The 22,708-nt window shown below is 37.3% G+C and overlaps 1 protein-coding gene across 1 annotated transcript in view; it reads left to right on the top strand.

Annotated features, from left to right (window-relative positions):
- LOC148874721 (mitochondrial import inner membrane translocase subunit TIM50-like) overlaps nt 1–867 on the top strand; it is a 31,913-nt gene extending 31,046 nt beyond the window's left edge. The window contains exon 10 of the mRNA XM_088964065.1: nt 391–867. Coding sequence (XP_088820191.1) covers nt 391–436 — 46 coding nt within the window. The 3' untranslated portion in view covers nt 437–867. The remainder of the gene's footprint in view (nt 1–390) is intronic.
- Nucleotides 868–22,708: the final 21,841 nt, after the last annotated feature.

Genomic DNA, 22,708 nt, shown 5'->3' with positions numbered 1-22,708 from the left:
TTGCCTTGCTGAGAGCAGCCATTTTGTGCTAAAAATGATTAAGATTAATGGCATTTTGTGTTATTACTGCTATCTTTCTTTAGATGGTTATTTTGACCTTTTTGGGAATTTTCCTCTAGGGCTTTATCAGTTGCACTTGCATATTTAAGAATATTTGGTCCATCCAATTTTAGGTTCTGTCCTATCAATTGAAAATATAGGTATTTACGTAGCAAGAAGTTGATTCCTAGTTATTGATAAGAAAAGTTTGATTACTAATTATTGATAAAAAAGTTGATTACTAATTTTCTATAGGAGGTTTCAGTTAAATTATATCTAAGAGCATCTATGTTTTACATTCTAGATTACTTTTTTTATTATTATTATTCTTATTTTTTAATTATGGTGCAGGCGAATGCAAGAACAGAAACAATATGGGCGTTTATGGTGGCGTTGAGATAGAAATAATCAGAAGTGAATTGAGGAATGGAATATCTACTTTTTGACACAGAATAGAAGGGAAAGGTGAAACAGGATTTATGTTTCATGTGTGCCCATCCAATTCCTCCATCCTCCCTTAACCGAGAAAGGGGAAAAAAAGATTGGGATAATTTTCTTGTTCCTTGTGCATCACAAAATTTTTGGCGGTTTCAAATAGATTTGATGTATCATTAGCTGCGCTTACCTTTCATAGAAATGCTATGAGATGAAAGCGACTAATGCTTAGTTAGTAGTAGAGTGTAGTCCTTTTTGTTGTAGCTTGTTTACTAGCAGCAGAGGAAGTCTAATGTAGAAGTCCATCTTGCAAATGACAGTTTGGTTATGTGTTTTCTTTAACTTTACCCATGGATTGAAGGAGAGATTTTGATTAAGGCTCGTTTCATAAAATTTTCATAATCCATTGGATGAGGGGCTTTATAGGCAAATTATTGTAGGTGTCCTATGGAGATCCTCTTTCGTTCTTAACTCTCTCTTATGAGTTATGAGCAATGTTTTAAAAACTGAATTGGAGATCAACTTTCTTTTTTGGGGGATGGATCATTGGTTTGAACGGATGGGTTGGACACCCAGGGATTTGGATCAAAATATTATAGAATCCACTTTACATAATGTAAGTATGATCAATTAATCCAACTTTCTTGGACACAAATTGCATTTAAGTATATGACTATGAAAGTAATAACTTTTCTTTTTTAAAATTGACATAAAATTTTAATAGATCCATGGATATGATAGATTATCTATAGATTCACATTATAATTATTTTTTATTTTCACATAATGTAAACCATATAGGTTTTTTTCTTGTAATTTTATTGTTATTGCAATTTCTTGAGAAAAATCTATATACCTATTTATAAGAGGTTAAGAGCAAAATTAACAAATTTAATTATCAAACTACCCAAATATAGATCAATGTAGATCTAAACATTTTTTTTTGAACATTCAAATATATAAAATAATAGAAAAATCAAGATTAGATAAAAAAATTGCAAAAATCTTATTGTTTTTCGTTTGATACGTAAAAAGTGCATTTAGATTCAAGACTTAAAGTTCTTCATGTTTTTTTTTTTTTTCTTCTTCTTATTTATAGATTTGTTGATTTTGAGTTTCTAAAATACATTTGTAGAATTTAGTGTAAAAGGTTTCTAGAAAGGATTAGAAGCCTTCTTTTAGTCATATACTAAATTCGTACTTGATTGTAATGTATCCACTGATATGCTATTAATACACATGGATGTACATGAAAAGAGACAACATAAAAAGTGATATACTTGATAATGCATGTAAGATTGAAATGTTTCAACCCATCTAAATAAGTTGCAAGCTTAAACACTACAAATACACAAAATACACAAAATCATATCATATATACTTATTAGCGATAAAATAACATATAAGAAGAGCCTCAAGCGTTTGCACAATGGAATCTTTGGGCTCTTCTTAGTGTAGTGCGTGCAGAAATTTAGTACATGTCATTTGACCTTAGATATGTGTATCATGCCTTTGCCATTTTGTTATTTTATCCAATGTCTAATGCCCAATGGCTTTTTATTTATATGTTGTTTATTTGCTTTACCCAACATCTAAAGCATCCATCTCTATTTACCCAACATTTACTATTTAATTTACCCATCATCTATCACCCCAACCTCTCTTTACCCTATATGTAACCTTCACATGTTTATCTATACTTGTACATAAGACGACAAAATAATTAAATGATCTCTTTTCTTACGAACCATTTCATAAAGATTTCGCCACTATCCTCAATAGTAAAGATTTGTCGTCTCGTCAATAAAAAGTTGAAGATAAATAAGCATTTCCCTACAGTAAAAAATCATCGAAGATAAAGAAGCATTTTCATAACATCAGTCTGTCTAAAAAGACAAATTGAAGATAAGATAAATAAGTTCAAATTTGAAAAGCAGATGCGTGTGTCAAGCCTTCCTTTTTATAAATAAGGCTTAAGTCTCATTTATAGTGTGCTAAGGAGTGTTTGCTTAAGAAAGCTTGAGTTTTGTAATCCATCTTTGAGTGAGGTTTGTAATTCTTTCTGAATGTTGTGTAAGTTTTATAATTCTCTCATCGAGTTTTAGACAAGTAGCATTGAATAAGCTATATCGGTTTTACCAGAATCCCAATGATAATGCTGGATTTTGGTGGATCATGTATAAATAAGGATTTCTTTATAATATCTTTGGTCTTTATTTAGACCACATCTCTAAATATTTTAAAGACGAGTGGTAGGATCAACAAGTTGGTCTTCGATCTTGATGAATTTCAATTCAATTTCTCATTTCAGTTGACACTCTAACGAACCTCAATATGCTTTGTTCTTCCATGAAGAAGTAGGTTTTTGGCCATTGCAATTGTTGTGGTATTATCATAATAGATAGTTGGGTTGTTTTGCACAAACTGAAGGTCTTCCAACAGTCTTTTAAGCCAAATTGATTCACAAGATGCATTAGTGGTTGAAACGTATTTTATTTTAGTTGAAGAAAATGTCAAAGTAGTCTCTTGGATGATCATGAAATCATTTTACATCCAAGGAAAACATATATCCAATTGTGCTTTTTTTTTTATCATCTATAAAACCAGCCCAATCACCATCTTAAAAATCAACCAACTTGTAGTCATTTTCACTTTCATATTTTAGCCCAAAGTTCCTATTTCTTACTTCTTTTCACATATCTAAGTATTCTTTTTACTGCTCCAAAATGAATGTTACTTGGCTTGTTCATGTATCTTGAAACAATGTTTACAGCAAGCACAATATCCGGCCTTGTGTTGGTGAGATAAATCAAAGAACCAATACGGTTTTCTGTAGATTGATGTATCTACCAATTCAGCTTCATCTTCCTTTGACAATATTTTATTAACAACCATAGGAATAGCTAGGGGTTTACAAGTTGACATATGAAATATTTTTAAAAAATCTTCGACATACTTCTCTTAAGAATAACATGTATTTTATCAACCTTCCTGAATGGAGATTTAGAAGAGGAAGTACAAGTTGAGCAACTACAAGTATATGTTATAGAAGGAAAAGAGGACAAGGTCAGACCGTATGTATTAAGGAAGCATATGCAATATGCACATGTGTTTTCCTTCATAGGGGCCCCTCGCTGGTATGTTTTAACCCAAAACATGTAAGCATTATTTTAGGCATTATGATAATCTTACAATTATAAATACAACCATACCGAACACCATCTTTTATTGCTAAGTCGGAAAATCTTAGAGCAATATACCTAACCAAAAAATTGGTTAAGGGGATGCAAAGTTAGAATTAGTGATAATATCACCTAAGCACCTTGGTTGGTAAGTTGTTACTTTTTAATACCTATTTTGCCATTGTATTTTTTACCATCCATCTCACTAGCAATATTTTTACCAAAATAAATTCTCTCTAATGCAATAAAAAATAATGTTTATAAATTGGAAAATTTAATAAATAGTATAAAAATAATAGCTCCACATGAAATTTAAAATATAAGGACCATTGTAATAAATAGGTATTCATATTACACATCTAACGAAGATTTTATATTAATGTTGCGTATTGATTGAAAGTTTTTAATTAACCGTAAATTTTTAAAATTAATTGATTAAGTGTATCCTTACTATTTGAAATTTGACTAACATTACCCCACTATTTCTGATAATTGACCAATACTTTGCTAAGGGAAAGATAAAAAGATGATTTTACCCTTTATTTTTTTTTTCAAAATTTCAAAATAAAACAAGGAAAAGCACTAGAAGTGTTATGAGCTTATGAACACCAGAAGTGTTAAGAGCTTATGAACACCGTTGTTGCCGCTGTAACAGGTTTCTGACGTCTGCCGGTGGCGGCCTAACCCATATTTACACAAATACATAAATCTGCTAAATATACGACGGAGGGAGAAGAATTAGACATTCAGACCAGAACCAGATAGATAGGATAGGATGACGATGGAGAACTCAGCCACCGCTATGGCTCCTTTTCTTCTTCGGAATTTGGTAACCTCTATATTCATCTTTGCTGACAAATTCCTTCTCAATATCAGAAAGATATAAACTTCTCCAATTCATTCGCTACCTTCTTTCCAACTTTTCTTATTTTTCTTCGTTTCCTACCTATTGTCTTCCCTTCCTTAATTGCCAAATCAGCGGCCGACTTTCCTCTCATTCGCTCGACCACTCTCTCAGATTCTGTCCATCATCAACGATATCCCAGTCAGCTCCCGCAAATATGAAATGGTTCAAAACTTAGCTGAAAATCTCATTGACGAGAATCTCTGGGAAGGATGCGAATCACTGAGATGGGTCAACCAATCGGTTTTATCGGCGGTGTTCGCTAGTATTCTTTGCCTGCTCGAAGGGGCGATGTAGAGCAAGAGCGAGAGCAGATCGCTAAAAATGGATTTAACCAAATCTATGACTTCCGAATCTTCAAATCTGAACAAAAAAACTCCAGAAATGAGAGGCTTTATGGGGTTCGATTGGAAGCTAATGAAAATCTCCCTCTGCAAAACTCTTGTCTGCACTTGGAAAAAATTGGATGACTTTGATTGGATTCTTCAAACTTTACCGGTCGCGGCCTTTTCCTCTTTGGTGCTGCAGGTGCTCATCAAACCAAGAGTGCCATCGTCAACCCCAGAAGGAGAGGAGTTGGGTTTTCGACGAGATGGTCGTCGTGGAAGACGATTGGCTTTGGAAGCTTGACACGGCTTACTTTCTGTGGCTGAACACTAAAGTGTTCTGAGCTTAGGAATACCACTGCCTTGCAACAGGGCTGCCACACGATATGCTACGACTGTAAGAAGATTCAGCAAGGTGCGATACGATACGCTATGGTTGCCGCACAAGGTGGTGGCACAGGAGGATGATGGGTTTGTGCAATTTGGACGGTCAGATTTCAGTGCAGGGCATTGACGGTGTGTTGTTCCCGTCAAAAGAGCAGTAGTTGAAACATGAAATGAAAACAACAAAAACAAAAACGGTCAAGCCCTCCAAGACTTCTATAAAAGCAAGGATAGGTTCGTGTTTTCATCCTTCTAATTAGTATTGTCTTTCATCCGTCATTGCATCTAGAATGATTTAGGAAGCAATGAACCAAAGTGTGAGACATTGCGACCGAAATTCGGTAGTTGCAGCGACCCTGCAACAGGGCTTCTGACAGCGAGAGGAAAGGGGCTGTCGGTGGCGGTCTAATCGGAGCCGCAGACAGTAGAGAAAGAGGGAGGGAGAGGAGTGAACAGGAAAAAGAAGGGGAGAGAGAGAGAGGGGGGGAAGGAGGTGGAGGGTAAAATTGGGTTTTAAAAAAATATATATAATGTGCAAATGAGCTTTGACAGAATATTAACGGTTTTTAATGACAAAGGTAGAATTAGTCAATTGTCAAAAATAGTAGGGGTAGTGTTAGTCAATTTCCAAAGAGTAAGGGTACACTTAGTCAATTAACTAAAGCATAAGGGTAGTTTAAGAAATTTACCCTAATTAATGAAAGTAAAATTTATAAATAATAAATTAATGACACGGTAAAGAATATACAATAACTCTATTTATATCTTATATTGACATTTCATTTAGATTGATTGAAAAATTTCAATGAATAATAATATATGAAAGTAATATATTATCATTGACATAATGATAGAATGGATTCTTTCACGCTATATATATTAAAATATTTTATCATGCTTTTTAATTATTGTTTTTGGAAACAAATACTTAAATAATTATTGTTTAAAAATATTGATATCATATAGTGTCAGTAGAACATTATAGTTTTAATAAAAGATACACAAAATATATGTATAGAAACAAAATAAAAAGATAAAATATTTTTTATTTTATTATCAAATCTTTTAATATAAAGATTGCACAACACTATATAATAATATTTTAAAGAATAAAATATATAAATATTTTTATTAATGTATTATAAAAACTTTTTAATACAAATGCCTAGTTGTTTATATCATCTTTCATTTTTTTTATCACTAATATAAACATACTATTATGATAAGCTATTTACATCCACTATAATGTTCAACCAAGAAAGTGGATCACCTTCCCACAAAATATCATCTTCACAACATTTAGCCATGCTCGCCATAGTGTGAGCAGGCATATTAAAAATAGATGTAAAACATCCTCATTAAACTTACCACACAAGGACTACAAACAATAAGTCCTCTCTCACGCATGAGGGAATTAACTAGAACAAAGTTACGGCTCACTCTCCATAAAAACAATTTATATCTAGGAGCAATTTTTAGTTTCCAAACTTTCCTAATTAATCCCTCATGCATCAAAGGTAACCAAAATTTTCTTCTTCTCCATATAGCAAGATAAGCATTCTTCAAAGTTAAAGACCCATTCCTTGCTAAAGACCAACAAAATCTTTTAGTTTGAGGATTCTTGAAAATATGTACATTCCTAACATGAGCCACCCAACCTTCTCCAAGATAATGAGAAATTGCCTGGGAATTCCAATTTCCTTCCGAATCAAAAAGATTATTAAAAGTGATATTCGCATCTTGTCTAATAGCAAGACCAATCGGGGCAGTAAAACTTCCATCAATTTGGATCCAAGGAACATTCCAAATATTCTCCTGAGAATTCAAAGATACCTTATAGGCTAGATTAGACTTGAGAAGGAGAAGAGATCTATAGATACTTTTCCAAATTCTAGAACAATTAGATTTCAATTTATTGGAAAAAAATGCAATGAGAATACACATATTTACTTCTCAACAATTTCACCCATAGCCTGTGATCATGGCTTAAAAAAACCCAGGCCAACTTTAATTGAAACACTGCTTTCATTTCATTAGCTTTCTGAACTTCCAACCCCCATACGAAATAGGAGAATGAATCCGATTCCAATTTGTCAAAGAAAAACCTTTAGAACTCTTTCCAAACGACCACCAAAATTTCCTATGGATTTATCAATTATTTTCATTCAAACCCAACGGAAGCGAAACAACAGACATGACATGATTAGAAATGGATTGAAGGGTTGATTTTAAAAGAACTACCTTCCTAGCTTGAGACAAATTCGCGTCTTTCCATGCATTTAATTTGAGCTAAACTTATCTAACAAATAATCAAAACAAGAATTCAAATTCTTATTCCAGAAAAGAGAAAACCCTAAATATTTTGAATGAAAATCCAAATTACCCATTTTCAATTGTCTTGCTAGAAGCCTCCTACATTTATGATGAATATTGCTAAAATATACCCCAGATATTTGATAATTAATAATCTCTCCAAACAACACCTGAAAATTCTTTAAAACCTCCAACAAGTTATGAACTTCTTCTCTAGATGCCTTAATGAACAAAAACACATAATCCGCAAACAATATATGAGATATAGAAGGAGCCTCCCTAGCTATCTTAATACCATGAATCCTATTTGACACCTCTACCTTAAGAAGCATGTGAGACAAAACCACCATGCCAAGGATAAAAAGATAAGGAGATAAATGATCCCCTTGCCTCAGTCCCCTATCTGGAATAATGTGACCTTCTACTGCACCATTAACTAGAACTGAATAGGATACCATGGAAATACAAAAAAATAAATCATTTAGCAAAAATGATTAGAAAACTCAAAAGCCTTTAGAACACAAATAATAAAATCCTATTTCATTTTATCATAAGATTTCATTATATCAATCTTTATTGCTACATACCCAGAACCTCTTTTTCTTTTCTTCATGAAATGTAAAATCTCCGGAGCAATAGTTATATTATCCATTATATTTTACCCAAAACAAAAGCATCTTGGAAAGGAGAAATACACTTATCAAGAAGAACTCTCAATCTCCTCGCTAAAAGTTTAGCTACAATCTTATAAACAACATTACAAAGACTAAGTGACCTTAAGTCTTTTACTGTGGAAGTATTTTCCTTCTTAGGAACTAAAGTAATAAAAGTGTGATTGAATCTTCTAACAAATTTATTATTAACAAAAAAACTCTTACATAATGTACAATATCCTCCTTCATATCTTGCCAAAAAGATTTATAAGCAACAACTAGGATACCATTTGGACCAAGAGCTTTAAGGCCATGTTTGGGAGTACTTAAAAACAAGTGCTTATTTAAAATAAGTACTTATTTGGGCCATCGTCAGCATCCTGTTTTGCTCGGTCCTTTCTTTGACTTATCTCCTACATTCAAGATGCTCGATTGGACCACACTAATCACTTTAAAACATTCCTAAACCCTAAGAAACCAAATTTTAGCCCAAGTGCCCATAAATCCACTATTAAATCTACATGATACCCTCTCAATGGTCTTGATTATGCCACATCACCATATTTGATCCCTGATCAAATTCCATCACATGAAACAAAACCCTCAAACAAACAATCACACAAGATTTTAACCCTAAATTCCTGGATTTAACCAACATTTATAAGAGATTCTATTTCAACGCATTTAAACACTACGACACTCCTCGAATCTAAAACCCATAACCTATACATACCTAACACGATCAAATCCTTCCAACAGCCTCAAAATCCCAATCCATACCTACCCACCAAATTTTATCTAAAAATTCCCTCATTTGACCCAACATCAAGACTTGGTGCTATTTTGGCGAATCTTATTGATTAAAAGCTCACCTGTCATAAATCTCCATCATCTAAACCTTATTTGACCAATCAGACCCCATCATCATGTTTCGAGACCCAAAGAACCCCAACACATCAAATTTCACGACCAAACACTTCCATTTGACCATTGAAAAAGTAAGATTCCATTTTGGACCCTTTCATTGATTAAAAAACCACAAGACTGTGATCTGAATTGAAATAGTAAATCTACACCTCTGATCAAATATCCATCACTTTCATCAGATTAAGGATGTTCAAAAATGCTTACCCATCAAATTTCATCCCAAAATCCCCTCGTTTGACCCTTCAACAAACAAAGATTCTATTTCAACAAATCTTATTGATCCGAAATTGTCAGCCACAGATCTCAATCTTCCCAACCTCGTTTGTCCGATCAGACATCACCACTGTGTTCAGAGACCAAAAAAACCCCAACACACCAAATTTCATGACTAGATTCATCCATTTGACCGTTAAACTAGAGAGAGATTGTTTTGATGCACCAGATTGAATTGCCACATTAGCTGTCCAACCTGACATCTTAAGTGGGAGGGGACTGACGTCATCTCCTTACTTAACCCCCTTAAAATACCTAGACCAATGAATTTGAGCCTAATAGGCTTAAAAAGCTTAAAATGCCAAACAAGCCCATACTTAAAATCAAGAAAAGACAAAATAACATTTAAAAGTTTTTATTTATGTTTTTTGCCATTGTCAGCTTCAAACATGGGGCTGCAATGTCTGGCACGTCCCAATCCTTCATTGGATGCATGAAACCCATAAGAAACTACCCAAAATCGAGAAGATTTGTTGCACAAAGAAGGAATGTTCAATTATAAGCCCCTCTCCCTCAAAATCCTTGCCTATTTCGGTGAAAAAACTCTACTAAGCTATAAACACTGTAGCTGGATGAGTTTCAAATCTATCTCCCTTCATTTTCTTTATAAATAGAGGCCCAACTCGAGCTTGAAGGAGGAGGAGAGTTTCCCAACTCCTATAACACACCCAATTTACTTGAAACTCCGAAATCCTTGAAGCTAAGCTCAAGCCTCATCCCCTAGTTCCTGCCTTGCTCAAGTTTCATTTGAAGTTCTTTTAGTTGTTGGAAATCTTGTTTCAAGGTCATACATGAGAGGTAAGCCTTTCATTCCATCATCTATTTGTTTTGAATTTTGTTTCAGGTTGCTTAAAGCCTTGAAATCTTGGTAAACTTACATTCCCAGCTTCCTCCAAATTGAGAAAAAGAGGTAGAGAGGCGAGGGTCTTAGGGAAACCAGTACCTAAGACTCGATAACATCACCTCAAATCAATTCTGGGCGAAGTTGAGAACATTTTCACCAGACTTCAAGAGCTTTGAGCAATCTTGTTAGTCTGTGTTTTTGCATAATTTGAGCTTGATTTACTCTTGTTTTGGGCTGCTACAACAGCTTGGAGAGAGGGTGCCTAACACCTTCCCTCTCTCAATCCTCTAAACCCAAAATCTCCCGGTTAAGTGCCTTCCTTGGTTAAGGATGAAGCCATTATCAAATACTTAACTCAAGATTTTCAAATCTGAAAATGATGGCCCATTTCCTCTAAAAAAATGGGTGGCGACTCCATTTCTTTGAGCTGACCATGAGCTTCCCGAATCTCATAACTGCCGACTCCACTGGGGGGTTTTAAGGACCTTTGTAGGGAGACGTTTTGGCTCAAATTCACATTCAGTTGTTGTGCGCTTTAAAGCTTAGATTGTTTTTTTCTTTGGTTGGCGATTGAAAATCGCATCTCAAGAAGGCTAGGCGTGATAAACCTTCCCAGTGTAGTTCAAAACCCCATTTTAACACTCTCCGGCGTGGGTAATCTCCTCCTTGTATGCTCAAAACCGTCATCAGGCCAAATTGCGCCTGAAACTTTGCCTAAAACCATACCTTCATCACAATCTAGTTCAGTCCCATTGCAGCCCAGGAATCGAAATCCCACATTTTTTTCAACCTTCTCACTACCCAGAACCTCATCACAACCCATAACTTTATTACAACCCATAATCTCATCGCAACCTGTAACCTTATCGCAACTCGTAACCTCATCGCAGCCCAAAACCTCATTGCAACCCGTAACTTCACCGCAACCCATAACTTCATCGCAACATGCAACCTCATCGCAACCCGTAACCTTATCGCAACCCAGAACCTCATCGCGATCTGTAACCTCATCGCAACCCGTAACCCCATCGCAACTCAGTTCCGCTTCATTGCAACTCAGTCTAACCTCATCGCAAACTAGAACTTGCTCGATGCACCTCTTTCCCGCTCATCGCACCCATCTACCCTTTCCTTACCCTGTTATCGCACCACACCCCTATTATAGCACACTAAATGTCTACCACAACCAGCCTTTGGTATAACAAAAAATCGTACAGTTCTCGTCTGCCAGGCCTGCCTTTTTTTTTGTTTTTTTTTGGGTTTTTTCTCTCTTATTTTCCTTTGGTAATCTCTCAAAATTTGTAGTTTTTGCTTTCTCTATAACTGAATGTGGTTAGCTTAATTTTGGGTAGCAATAAATTGCATTTGTTCCTTATTTCTTTCATTCTCTTTGTTTTAATGAATCAAGAGAACTTAGCTTCTATTAGATCCCCAAATGTGACCACTTGAAAATTTGTAGGATTGCTTAAAAATTTAAACATGTGGTTGCATTCTCCCCTTGTTTTTCTTATTTTGTTGCTTTTCTATTTAATTCTCTTGCATGCTTGAATACTTACAGTCACACACACTCTCATGTAAATAAAATTAAAATCCCATTTCACCTATTAGACGAAGGGTAGTAGGTGTGTGTCCCTAGATTTTGATCCTTAAAGGCTCACCAAAACCTTCAAACTAGCCACCAACCAAAGAAGCCCATTTGTCCATGGGTGGAGGTTTGAATGTTAGAAACCTTGTTGGAACCTTAGAGTCTAGAACTCTCCCAATAACTTCATGCATTGCACATAGAGTGCCCATACATTGGAGACTTAGATGGAAGTAGGATAGAAGGACCTTAGCATAATTAGGATTAGGACACTAAGAGTGTTGCATTATGTGATTGCCATCCTTGGAAGTAACATTAAAATAAATCCTAAATCCCTTAAAAGAAAAAGCTTAATCTAGAAATCATCAAAGTACCTTTTAAGCTATCAATGTTGCACCCAAGATCAGAATTTAGAAAAATCAATCAAATCTGAAATTAAGATAAAAATCCATTAAGTTTTCCAAATCTCAAATACTTAAAAAAAAGCCTATCTTGCCACTCAAGGTTGTTGTTCTCAAGGCTAAGTAGATGCATGCCCTTATGAGTTTAGCTCTTGGGAAAAAGCATCAAAAGGCCAATTTTGATCTCTTGTGTGCTTTATCATGCACCCATCTCAAGGCTAAGTAGATGCATAACTCTATGAGTTTAACTCTTAAGAAGTAGCATCGAAAAGACATTTTGACTTCTACTATTGTTCATCCTATATCTATTTCAAGACTAAGTAAATGCATAACTCTAAGAGTTCAATTCTTGAGAGGTAGCACCAAAATACCATCTTGACCTTTCTTATTTCCTGGAGTATTTAGTAGGTATGCATATGACAAGAGTCTAACCCTCTCTTGACCAATATCAAAAGATACTTCATCTCTCAGTTGGTGCACTTTGGCTTTGCCCTATGGCTTTTGAATTCAAGAATGTCTAGTAGGTATGTGTATGATAAATGGCCTAAAATCCATTTGACCAGTACCAAAAGATATTTTGCATAACCTTTGTATAGAGGTATCTAGTAAGTACAAATATGACTAAAGGACTAATCATCCTTTAATCAGTATTAAACAATACTTCATTGGTGTTTATGTTGTTTTAGTTAAAAACTAAGGGTATTACAATAGTGGCCTCCTAACCATCTTCTTGTTTTTGATAGAAAATGGATTAAGCCTTTTTCGAATATCCAGGATGTTATGCCCCCCTTAAAGACCAGATTCTCACAAAAGTAGATGACATTAGAGCCATTGGAGGGGCTGGTGCAGTTGGAATTGCCAATGCTTAAGGCGCCTTTTGAATATTGGGATCCAAGAAAAACGGTCTTCTCTTTTGGAGAAATTGGGATGTGTCCGACATTAGAAGAGGTAGCTTATCTCCTGCGAATGCCCATCAAAGATGAGGTTGCCTTCCTAGTTGCCAAGCTGGGGGTACAAAGGCGACCTGCGCCAATTCTTAGCATGCAAAAATAGGGAAGGACAGTGCCAATTCTCAACTACAAATGGCAGATGAAGAATCCATTATAGTCCAGTTTCTTCTAAACCGCAACACCCAAGCCTTCAAATCAGATAAGCCAGAGAAAAATAGGGAAGGACAGAAAAATGCCTTATTCATGGCCATCGTAGGACATCTCCTCTTCCCACTTGACCACAAAAGGATTCATGCAATATTAGTCACAATGTTGCATTAAATCAAAGAAGCATCATCAGTCACCTTGGTTCCCATGATCTTATTAGAAATTCTAAGGGGTCTAACCATGTTGCAGACAAATAGAGCATGTTCGTTCTGTGAATCCCTCCAGATCTTGTAGCTTTGGTTGATACAACATTTGCCGCATTTGGTTATCCACACTAGAAAGTTTTTATCTCAACCCACATACAAGGTAAAAGAAATATTGAGCACTAATCCACAAGCAACAACCTTGACAGAGAAACAAAACTTGGCGTTATTGCAAAGGGCCATGGAAGGAAAGGTTAATTGGAACATTGGGTTGTCTATCCAAGAAGGGTACAATCAACCTCACTTAGCCGCAGAAGGAAGATAGAGTATGGTTCTATCGGGCTTATATGGATCGGTAACATACGTCTCAATACGAGTCCAAAGGCAACTAGGCTTCTTAAATTTCATTTCAACTGTCGATGACATCAAGGGGGACATGATTAATTTTATCAAGTATTGTGGGAACATGGAAAGAAGGTTCAAAGAGCAATGGGCTTCCAGTAAAAGGGAATTCTCTACTTTGTTGCCTACCTTCAAGCCAATGTATATACATATAGGGATTGGGTAGGCAGTCAAGGTTTCCTATCACCTCTAGCGCCACCGCCCGAGCTCCCCACCCTAGTATGGCCTCCATCCAAAGGTACCATATCAAAGGAATCTCTCAAGCCCCCTTTGGATGATCCATACTTGAAAGCAATACTAGAATTCATGAGAAAAATAGGATAAATGAGGAGCATGAAGTAAGGATCTGGAGGCACAATGATTCTATAAGGAAGCAGATAAGAGAGCACATCAAGCAAAAGTGGAAAATGGAAATAGAAGAGTCGGATTTGAGGAAGGAACTTATGGAATTAAAAGAGAAATTGAAAAGTCAAAGGAAAAAGTTGAGTGAAGCTCAAGCAAGTCATTTTGAAATGGAGAAATTATCAGAGGCACTTCAAGAGGGGCAAAGGTTCGAAGTTGAAGCCAAGGAAACTCGCCGCTACATCCATCAAGCTTGGAATGAGGCTACTAGTGCCAACATCAGATATGAAGAATTAGTCAACCGCATGGAAGCATACACGATGCAAGTGGAAAATCGAATGGCGATACTTGAAGGCACTTTAACTTACTATAGCGTTAACATTCCTCCCTGCTGATTATTGTATTTCCTTTTCTTTTTGAAAAAAGTGGATGTAATGAACATTAATGAAGGAGCTATCTCTTGTTTTGGGCCATTATTGTCTCACTCAAATACTAAAAAAATTGTCAAATTCATCAAATAAACTCCTCAAATATCAAATTTGGTAAATTAACTCATCAAATAGCAAATATCAAAATCAAATCATCAAATCAACTTGTTAGAGCTAGCCAAATAAGGGTAGATTAGTCATTTTATTTCTGTTAAGTTTTGTGCTTATGTGGTAGTCTTAATAGAGACTTCTTGTCCCATACTTAAGTGAGGGCAGTTTAGTCTTTGTACTACTAATTAGAGGCTAATCCATATTAAGGGTCGACTGATAGGGTTTAATCTATCATGTTCGACTGTTCACTTCATCTTCTTCTTCTTCTTCTTCTTCTCTTTCTCCTGGTTCGAACTACTGTAGCTATAGAACAAACATGGTATCAGAGTAGGACATTGCTCTCTAAATCTCCTCATAGATTCGTGACCTGCTCCTTTCTGTTCGTGACCTCATTTTTTTTTCTACTTTCTAGGTTGAAAAATGGAGAACACAGATTCGACTTAGGTCTGAGAACACCTCTGTTCTTCTTTCTCTGCGTAGAGCCTGGCTTTTTTTTTAAGAGAACAACTTTAGAAGTGGATGGTTGACTGAAGCTCTCCATCGAAGGTTGGTTACCTCCTTTTTTTTGTGCTGTTGGTATTTCTGGGTCGAAAGCCTTCAAAATCTATGGGGACTAATCAGAACCTAGAGAACTAGGTTGTTTGTTGCCTTGGTTCTTGGAAAAAGGTCCAAGAACAGGCTGTGTTTACAATGGCCGAATGGTGTAAGGGTATGTTTGACCCTTTTTTTGTTGATCTGTAGTTGTTTTGAAGCCCTTGTTGGTCACAAGTGACCTGAATTGAATGACAGGTTACTGCAGTGGCAGTAGTTGATGTTTTCTTTGGACTTGTAGTGTCCTCTGAAAAGGTCAGATAGATCTGTACCATGTGTAACAGCTGTGGTTGTGTGGTGGTGCTTGTGATGCTCAATCTCTATTGAGCAGCTTCAAGAGGGCTTGTATGCAGCCAGCGAGTTGCTGAATTAATGTCAGTGTGATTCATGATTTTGTGAAATCAGTAGTGGTGTGAACAAGAACAAAAGTTTGTGTACCTATCAACTGTGTTTGGGGACTGCTGTAGTGTCTGGAACATCAAACTCCTGATAGCAGTATTTAGTTGGATTTCGAGAATTCAGATTAGAAGTAGCATTGGAAGAGCATCATGGCAACAATTGGAGATGGCCGTAGTGATCAGAAACCTAGTGTGGTGATTCCCTCTGACTATTTGGGTGTGCAGATGAATTCAATTAAACTTAATGGTGAGAACTATGTACCACGGGCCAAGTCAATGAAAGTTTTTCTCAAGGCAAAGAGGAAAGTGAAGCATGTGAAGGAAGATAAACCCCCTGCTGACTCTTCAGGGTTTGATGACTGGGAACAGGAAGATGCCCAAACCGTGTATGGAACCCAAAATAAGAGCCAATTTATGTTCTTAGATACAACTAAGGACATATGGGAACATGCCAAGAAGCTTTATTCTGGACAGGATAATACTACAAGGGTATATCAACTCTATTAGGAGTATTTCGATCTATAGCAAGGGAATAAAACCCTAGAAGAGTACTATGCCGATATGAAGAACCTCAGAAATGAACTCAATGTCTATCATCCCCTCACTCCAGATGTTAAGGTTTAGCAATAACAGATGGAACAACTAGATGTTACTAGGTTCTTAGTGGGGTTGAAATTAGAGTATGAACTAGTTAGGGCCCAAATATTAGTGGGCTCTACTCTCCTACACTTGAGGAAGTGTTTGCACGATTTCGTAGGATTTCTTTGGGGCCTACAGAGAATCCCACACAGTCTGACAGATCAACATTTGTGATAGCCAGAGGAGGTGGACGTGGTACTAAAGGGGGAGGACATGCCTACCGAGGAGGTTGTGGTGGTTCTGTATTTGGCCGTGGTGGTGGTCATGACTCAGGGGGAGGCCGTGGTAAAGGAAAAAGTAACTCTACAAGGAAGTGTACCCATTGTGGTAGGGATGGAAATTTGTTGAATTTCTGTTATGATCTCCATGACCCTCCTTCTACATGGGTCAATCCTGCAGTAGCTAGTGGGGTTGATGTCAGTGATAACCAACAGACATATCTTCTACATTTTTTTTTTTCAGGAAGGAGATGGTGAGTGTACCACGTGATGAGTTTGAGCAGTTCCTCCAGACTACTTTACAGCATATTACTACCACCCTTGCCCACTCAGGTATAGCTTGTCTGTCATCCAAACCCTCTCCCTGGATTATTGACTTTAGAGCCTCTGATCACATGACCGGGACTCCATGTGTGTTCTCTTCCCTCTTTGAAACTTTCACATCTCAAACTGTTACCCTTGCCAACGGTTCCTCTTCTCCCATCTGTGGTGTTCGTAATGTTGACACGACTTCTCTTTCATTATCATCTGTTCTATATGTCCCTAAGTTTCCATTCAATCTTATGTCTGTTAGTAAATTAACCAAGACTCTTAATTGCTCTATTACATTTTTCCCTTCCTGTTGTGTTTTTCAGGATCTCAAGATGGGGAAGAAGATTGGTGGGGGGCATGAGGCTGGTGGATTGCATTACATTGATAGTGGTGGATCATTAGTTGCACTTCAGACTTCACTCACTCCTCTACAGTGGCATTTGTTGTCTTTACAGGACATCGTCGTGTTGTCTTTACAGTGAGTCGTGTCAGTATGGGAAACATCATCGTGTTCCCTTCAGTCCTAGAGTTGAAAGTCGTATGTTGAGTCATTTTGTTTTGGTTCATTCATATGTTTGAGGCCTGATTAAAATAGTCTTATAATGGTTACAAGTATTTTGTCACTTTTATTGATGATTGTTTAAGGACAACATGGATTTATTTAATGAAAGAAATGAGTGAATTATTTTCCATTTTTCAAAAATTCCATGCTGAAATACATACACAATTTGGTGTTCCAATCAAAGTTTTTCGTTCAGATAACGATCGTGAATACTTTCTTACTTCCTTTCAACAATATTTAGAACATTATGGCATCATTCAACAAACTTCTTGTGCATCAACTCCTCAACAAAATGGGGTGGCTAAACGAAAGAACCATCATCTCCTTGAAACTGGTCGCTCTATTCTTCATCATATGAGCATTCCTAAATGATTTTGGAGTGATGTTGTACTTATTGCATGTTTCCTTATTAATCGGATGCCCTCTTTCAGTATTCATGATCGGTCTCCCTTTTCTATCTTGTTCCCCACCTTGTCTCCCTTTCCATTAACACCTCATATCTTTGGCTGTGTGTGCTTTGTTCACAATCTGAGTCCTGGAATAGACAAGCTGGATGCACACTCTATTAAGTGTGTCTTTCTTGGCTACTCTCGGACTAAAAAAAGGTACAAGTGTTACAATCCCATTACTCAGAAGTGCTATGTCTGTCCTGATGCCACATTTTTTGAGTCTGTCCCCTTCTTCTCAGGACCTGATGTATTCGTGTCTCCACCTTTTCTTCCTCTTCCTCTTCTAGTTAGCAATCCCGTTTCGGGTGTTCCAGTTGGACTTGACCCTTCACCTCCTCCAGTGCAGCTCCCTACTGAACGACCACCAATCTGGCACGTGTATATTCATTGATAGAAATCGGCTCCTCCTCTAGATTCTACCTTGTATGCGGATCCTATTGTTGCTCCTGTCCCTGAACCTTTAGGACTTTATCTTCCCATTGCTTTACGAAAAGGCAAATGTAGTTGTACCCTCCATCCCATTTCTAATTTTGTTTTAGTATCTCACATTTCCGCTTCACATCGCCAATTTGTTTCACTATTGTCATTTATTTCTATACCTAAAAATGCCCGAGAGGCTCTTAGCTCACCTGCATGGCGGCAGGCAATAGAGGAGGAACCCTTTGCCCTTCAGCATACTCACACGTGGGAGCTCACTACTCTTCCACCTGGTAAGCATGTTGTGGGTTGTAAATGGGTGTATACTGTTAAATACTTGCCAGATGGTAGTGTAGAGCGTATAAAGGCCAGAATTGTTGCTAAAGGTTATTCACAGTTGTATGGAGTGGACTATATGTAGACCTTCTCTCCAGTGGCTAAGATTGGTTCTGTCTGTGTCTTAATTTTCCTGGCAGTTATGTATGATTGGCCCTTGTTTCAACTTGACATTAAAAATGCCTCCTTCATGGTGACCTTATGGAGGAGGTATATATGGAGCAACCACCTAGGTTTGTTGCTTAGGGGGAGGATGGTAAGGTGTGCAGATTGAAAAAGACAATTTATGGGTTGAAACAATCGCCTCGTGCTTGGTTTGGGAAGTTTAGTGAAGTGGTGAAGAATTTTGGAAATTTATGGTAAGGTGTGTAGAAGCCAAAAAGATTTTATTAGTGGTCTATGTGGATGATAATGTCATAACTGGTAGTGACAAATTGGGGATCAATAAACTAAAGGTCTTTCTACAATATCATTTTCAAACAAAAGGACTTGGGACATTGAAGTATTTCTTGGGTATAGAAGTTGCTAGATCAAGACAATGTGTAAAACTGTACCAAAGAAAATATGTTGATTTGCTGGATGAAACAGGACTGTTAGGTGCAAAACCGATTGAAACTCCCATGGAACCAAATGCTAAGTTGAGCAGTGATACAGGGGAAATATTTGATGATCCTAGAAGGTATAGACAGCTAGTGGGGAAGCTGAACTATTTAACTATCACGAGACTAGACATCTCCTTTACAGTCAATGTGGTGAGCCAATTTATGCAGAACCCTCGGATACCTCAGTGGGATGCGGTTCTTAGAATTGTAAGGTACTTGAAGGGAGCTCCTGGTCGTGGGTTATTGTACAAACCAGGAGGAAAACTTAAAGTAATTGGGTACACAAATGTTGATTGGGTAGGTTCTGTGTCTAATAGAAGATCTACTATAGGTTACTGCACATTTCATGGAGGAAATCTTGTGACATGGAAGAGTAAGAAGTAGACGGTTGTGGCAGGGAGCAGTGCTGAAGCCGACTACAGAGCCATGGCACACACTACATGTGAATTAGTATGCCTGAGAAATCTCCTACAAGAAATCAGGTTCTCCATGAACAGACCTATGTAATTGTACTATGATAATCAAGCTGCACTCCACATTTCACCCAACCCTACTTTTCATGAGAACAAAGCACATAGAGATTGATTGCCACTTTGTGAGGGAGAAGGTCCTTACTGGAGAGATAAGTATAGAACATGTGGGCTTAGGTGATCAGTGGGCAGATTTGTTTACAAAAGGTTTAAGCTTAGGGAGAGTGAACTATATATGTAAAAAGTTGGGATTATATGACATATATTCTCCAGCTTGAGGGGGAGTATTAGAGCTAGCCAAATAAGGGTAGATTAATCATTTTATTTTTGTTAAGTTATGTGCTTATGTGACAGTCTTAATAGAGACTTCCTATCCCATACTTAAGTGGGGGCAGTTTAGTCTTTGTACTACTAATTAGAGGATAATCCATATTAAGGGTCGACTGATAGGGTTTAATCTATCATGTTCGAATGTTCACTTCTTCTTCTTCTTCTTCTTCTTCTTCTTCTTCTCTCTTCTCCTGGTTCGAACTACTGTAGCTACAGAATAAACACAACTCATCAAATAGAAAAAATTAAAATCAAAGCATCAAAATCAAAGTTAAGTTGTCAAATCAACTCATCCAATAATCAAAAATTGAAATCAAGTTTCTTCAAGACAATTCGTCGAATATCAAAAATCAAAATCAAAGCATAAAAGTCAAAATTAAGTTTACAAAGTTAATCAAATCAACCCATCAAATAGAATCAAAGTCAAAATAAAAAAAACCATCAAAATCAAAAATAAAAAAGAAAGAAAATAAAAATAAAGAATTAAAAAAATCAATCTCATCAAATGTTGAAAATCAATTTCTTTGTCTTCTCTCTGGCAATCAGTGAATAACTTTCGACCTACTCTAGGCCAACATGAGGACCAATAGAATTGTGACCTGCTCCTTCACCCGCACCATGCCAATTGAAGGTACGACCTTGGAGGGCTTAGGGTGGTAGGACACGACTATTGTGGAGATTGCTACACCCGCTATTGTTTCATACAACGAATTTCTCCATCTTTATGAGAAGCTTTCAGAAATGTCTGCTCAGGTGGATTCACTCTCAGAAAGAAATGCTACCAACCCTCAAGCCACTGCCCAAGCTCAAACCTTTGCCATCTCCACCACTACTGGGATTCCCACTTCGTTCGTGTTCACCACAGGTACAACATCGCCGACTCCAAGGCCACAACTTACCATCTTCACCAAGCAACCCACAACTCCAGTAGTCAACAAAGTTGATGACTTTGAAGAAGAAGGCCCTCGTGTCTCCTTGTCTATCCTCCCAACCAAGCCATCTTTGCTTACAAGCGATCCTATGAGGGAATAAATGGAGAAAATGAAGGAGGAAATCTAGAAATTGAAAGGGGCTCATAACCTCGGAAGTACAGACTTTAAAGAATTGTGCTTATACCTTGATGCAGTACTCCCAGAGAAGTTTAAATTGCATGAACTAGAAAAGTATGATGGAAAAGGATGCCCACAAACCCACCTTAAGATCTTCTATGGAGATATGTTCCAATACAGATCAAACAAGAGGCTCCTTATTCAGGTGTTCCAAAAGAGTTTGATAGGAGATGTACGAACCTGGTTTGCCATGTTGGACCTTGCAAAGAAGAAGTCCTAAACGCAAGTTTCTGAAGCCTTTTTGGATAATTACTCCTTTAACATGGAACTAATTCCCGATCGAGCCGACTTAGAAGCCTTGTCACAGAAGGAAGGAGAAAATTTTCTTGAGTACGCGGAGGAAAATGTCACCAAAACTGAGGTATCCAATGCCTAAGGAGGAAATAGTAACGATGTTCATAAAAACATTAGGTGAGCCATATTATTCAATGTTGATTGCCCAACCTCTTAATGATTTTAATGAGCTTGTTAGAGGGGCCACAAGTATCGAGGAAGCCATAAGGCAAGGAAGAATTAATCCCTCAATTGGGGGAGTTTGCTAATCCCAAACCTTTGTTAGAAAACTCCCCATCAAGAAAAAGTCAGAAAATAAAGTGCATGCTATTTCCCCACCCCCTCACCAACAAGTTCGGCCTAATTTTGTTGCAACCACTTATTCTAGTAGTGCTCAACCACTGCTTTACTTACCTACACCATTACCGCCAGCACTTGTCACACCCCAACCATTTCCTCCAGTGCCAACTCCACGACCATACCAGCCACCCACTCCCCAGCAGCCACCGATAGTAGCTTACCAAAACCCTCGTATCCAGAAAGAGAAGAGGATAGAGTTTATCCCCTGTCATACCTTCACTCTTAGTTATTGCCTGCATTGGTCAAAGAAGGGTACTTGAGTTTGTTGACATGGAAGCTACCACCGAAACCCAAGCCAAGAGAGTACGGTGAGAATGCCCACTGTGCCTACCACTAAGGCTCAGGGCATGTGACCGATAGGTGTTGGCAACTTAAATATGCAATTCAGAGGTTGATAGATGATGGACACATCACCTTTCAAGCGGAGCAACCGAAGCATTAACCAATGGAGATCACTAGAAGTCCCATGTCACCACATAGAGCAGAACTAAGCAATAACATTCATTGCATCAAAGAAGAGAGGTAGTTCATGGACCCCATAGCATTGATTGTTCCGATAGGGACCCTACCTACAGTACCAGTGCCATGCATTAACCCACCTTTTGACACCATTTGCACTATTAGACCTCCCTTCTGCATCCTAGTCCCTTTTACACAGTTTGCCAATATCCCTTTCATCCCTTCCACTGTATCAAATAATGACCTCCCTCGAAAACACTTTGTCATTCCCTACCCAGAACTCTACAGAGAAAATTCATCCAAGGTCCTGTGGAACTATTACATTGAGCAAGTGGTGG

This window comes from Nelumbo lutea, chromosome 1 (assembly GCF_056320005.1).
Source record: "Nelumbo lutea isolate HS-2025 chromosome 1, American lotus-T2T, whole genome shotgun sequence".
NCBI classification, from domain to species: Eukaryota; Viridiplantae; Streptophyta; class Magnoliopsida; order Proteales; family Nelumbonaceae; genus Nelumbo; species Nelumbo lutea.
The sequence above is the reverse complement of the archived record's forward strand: the minus strand, read 5'-3'. Positions and strand labels throughout refer to the sequence as shown.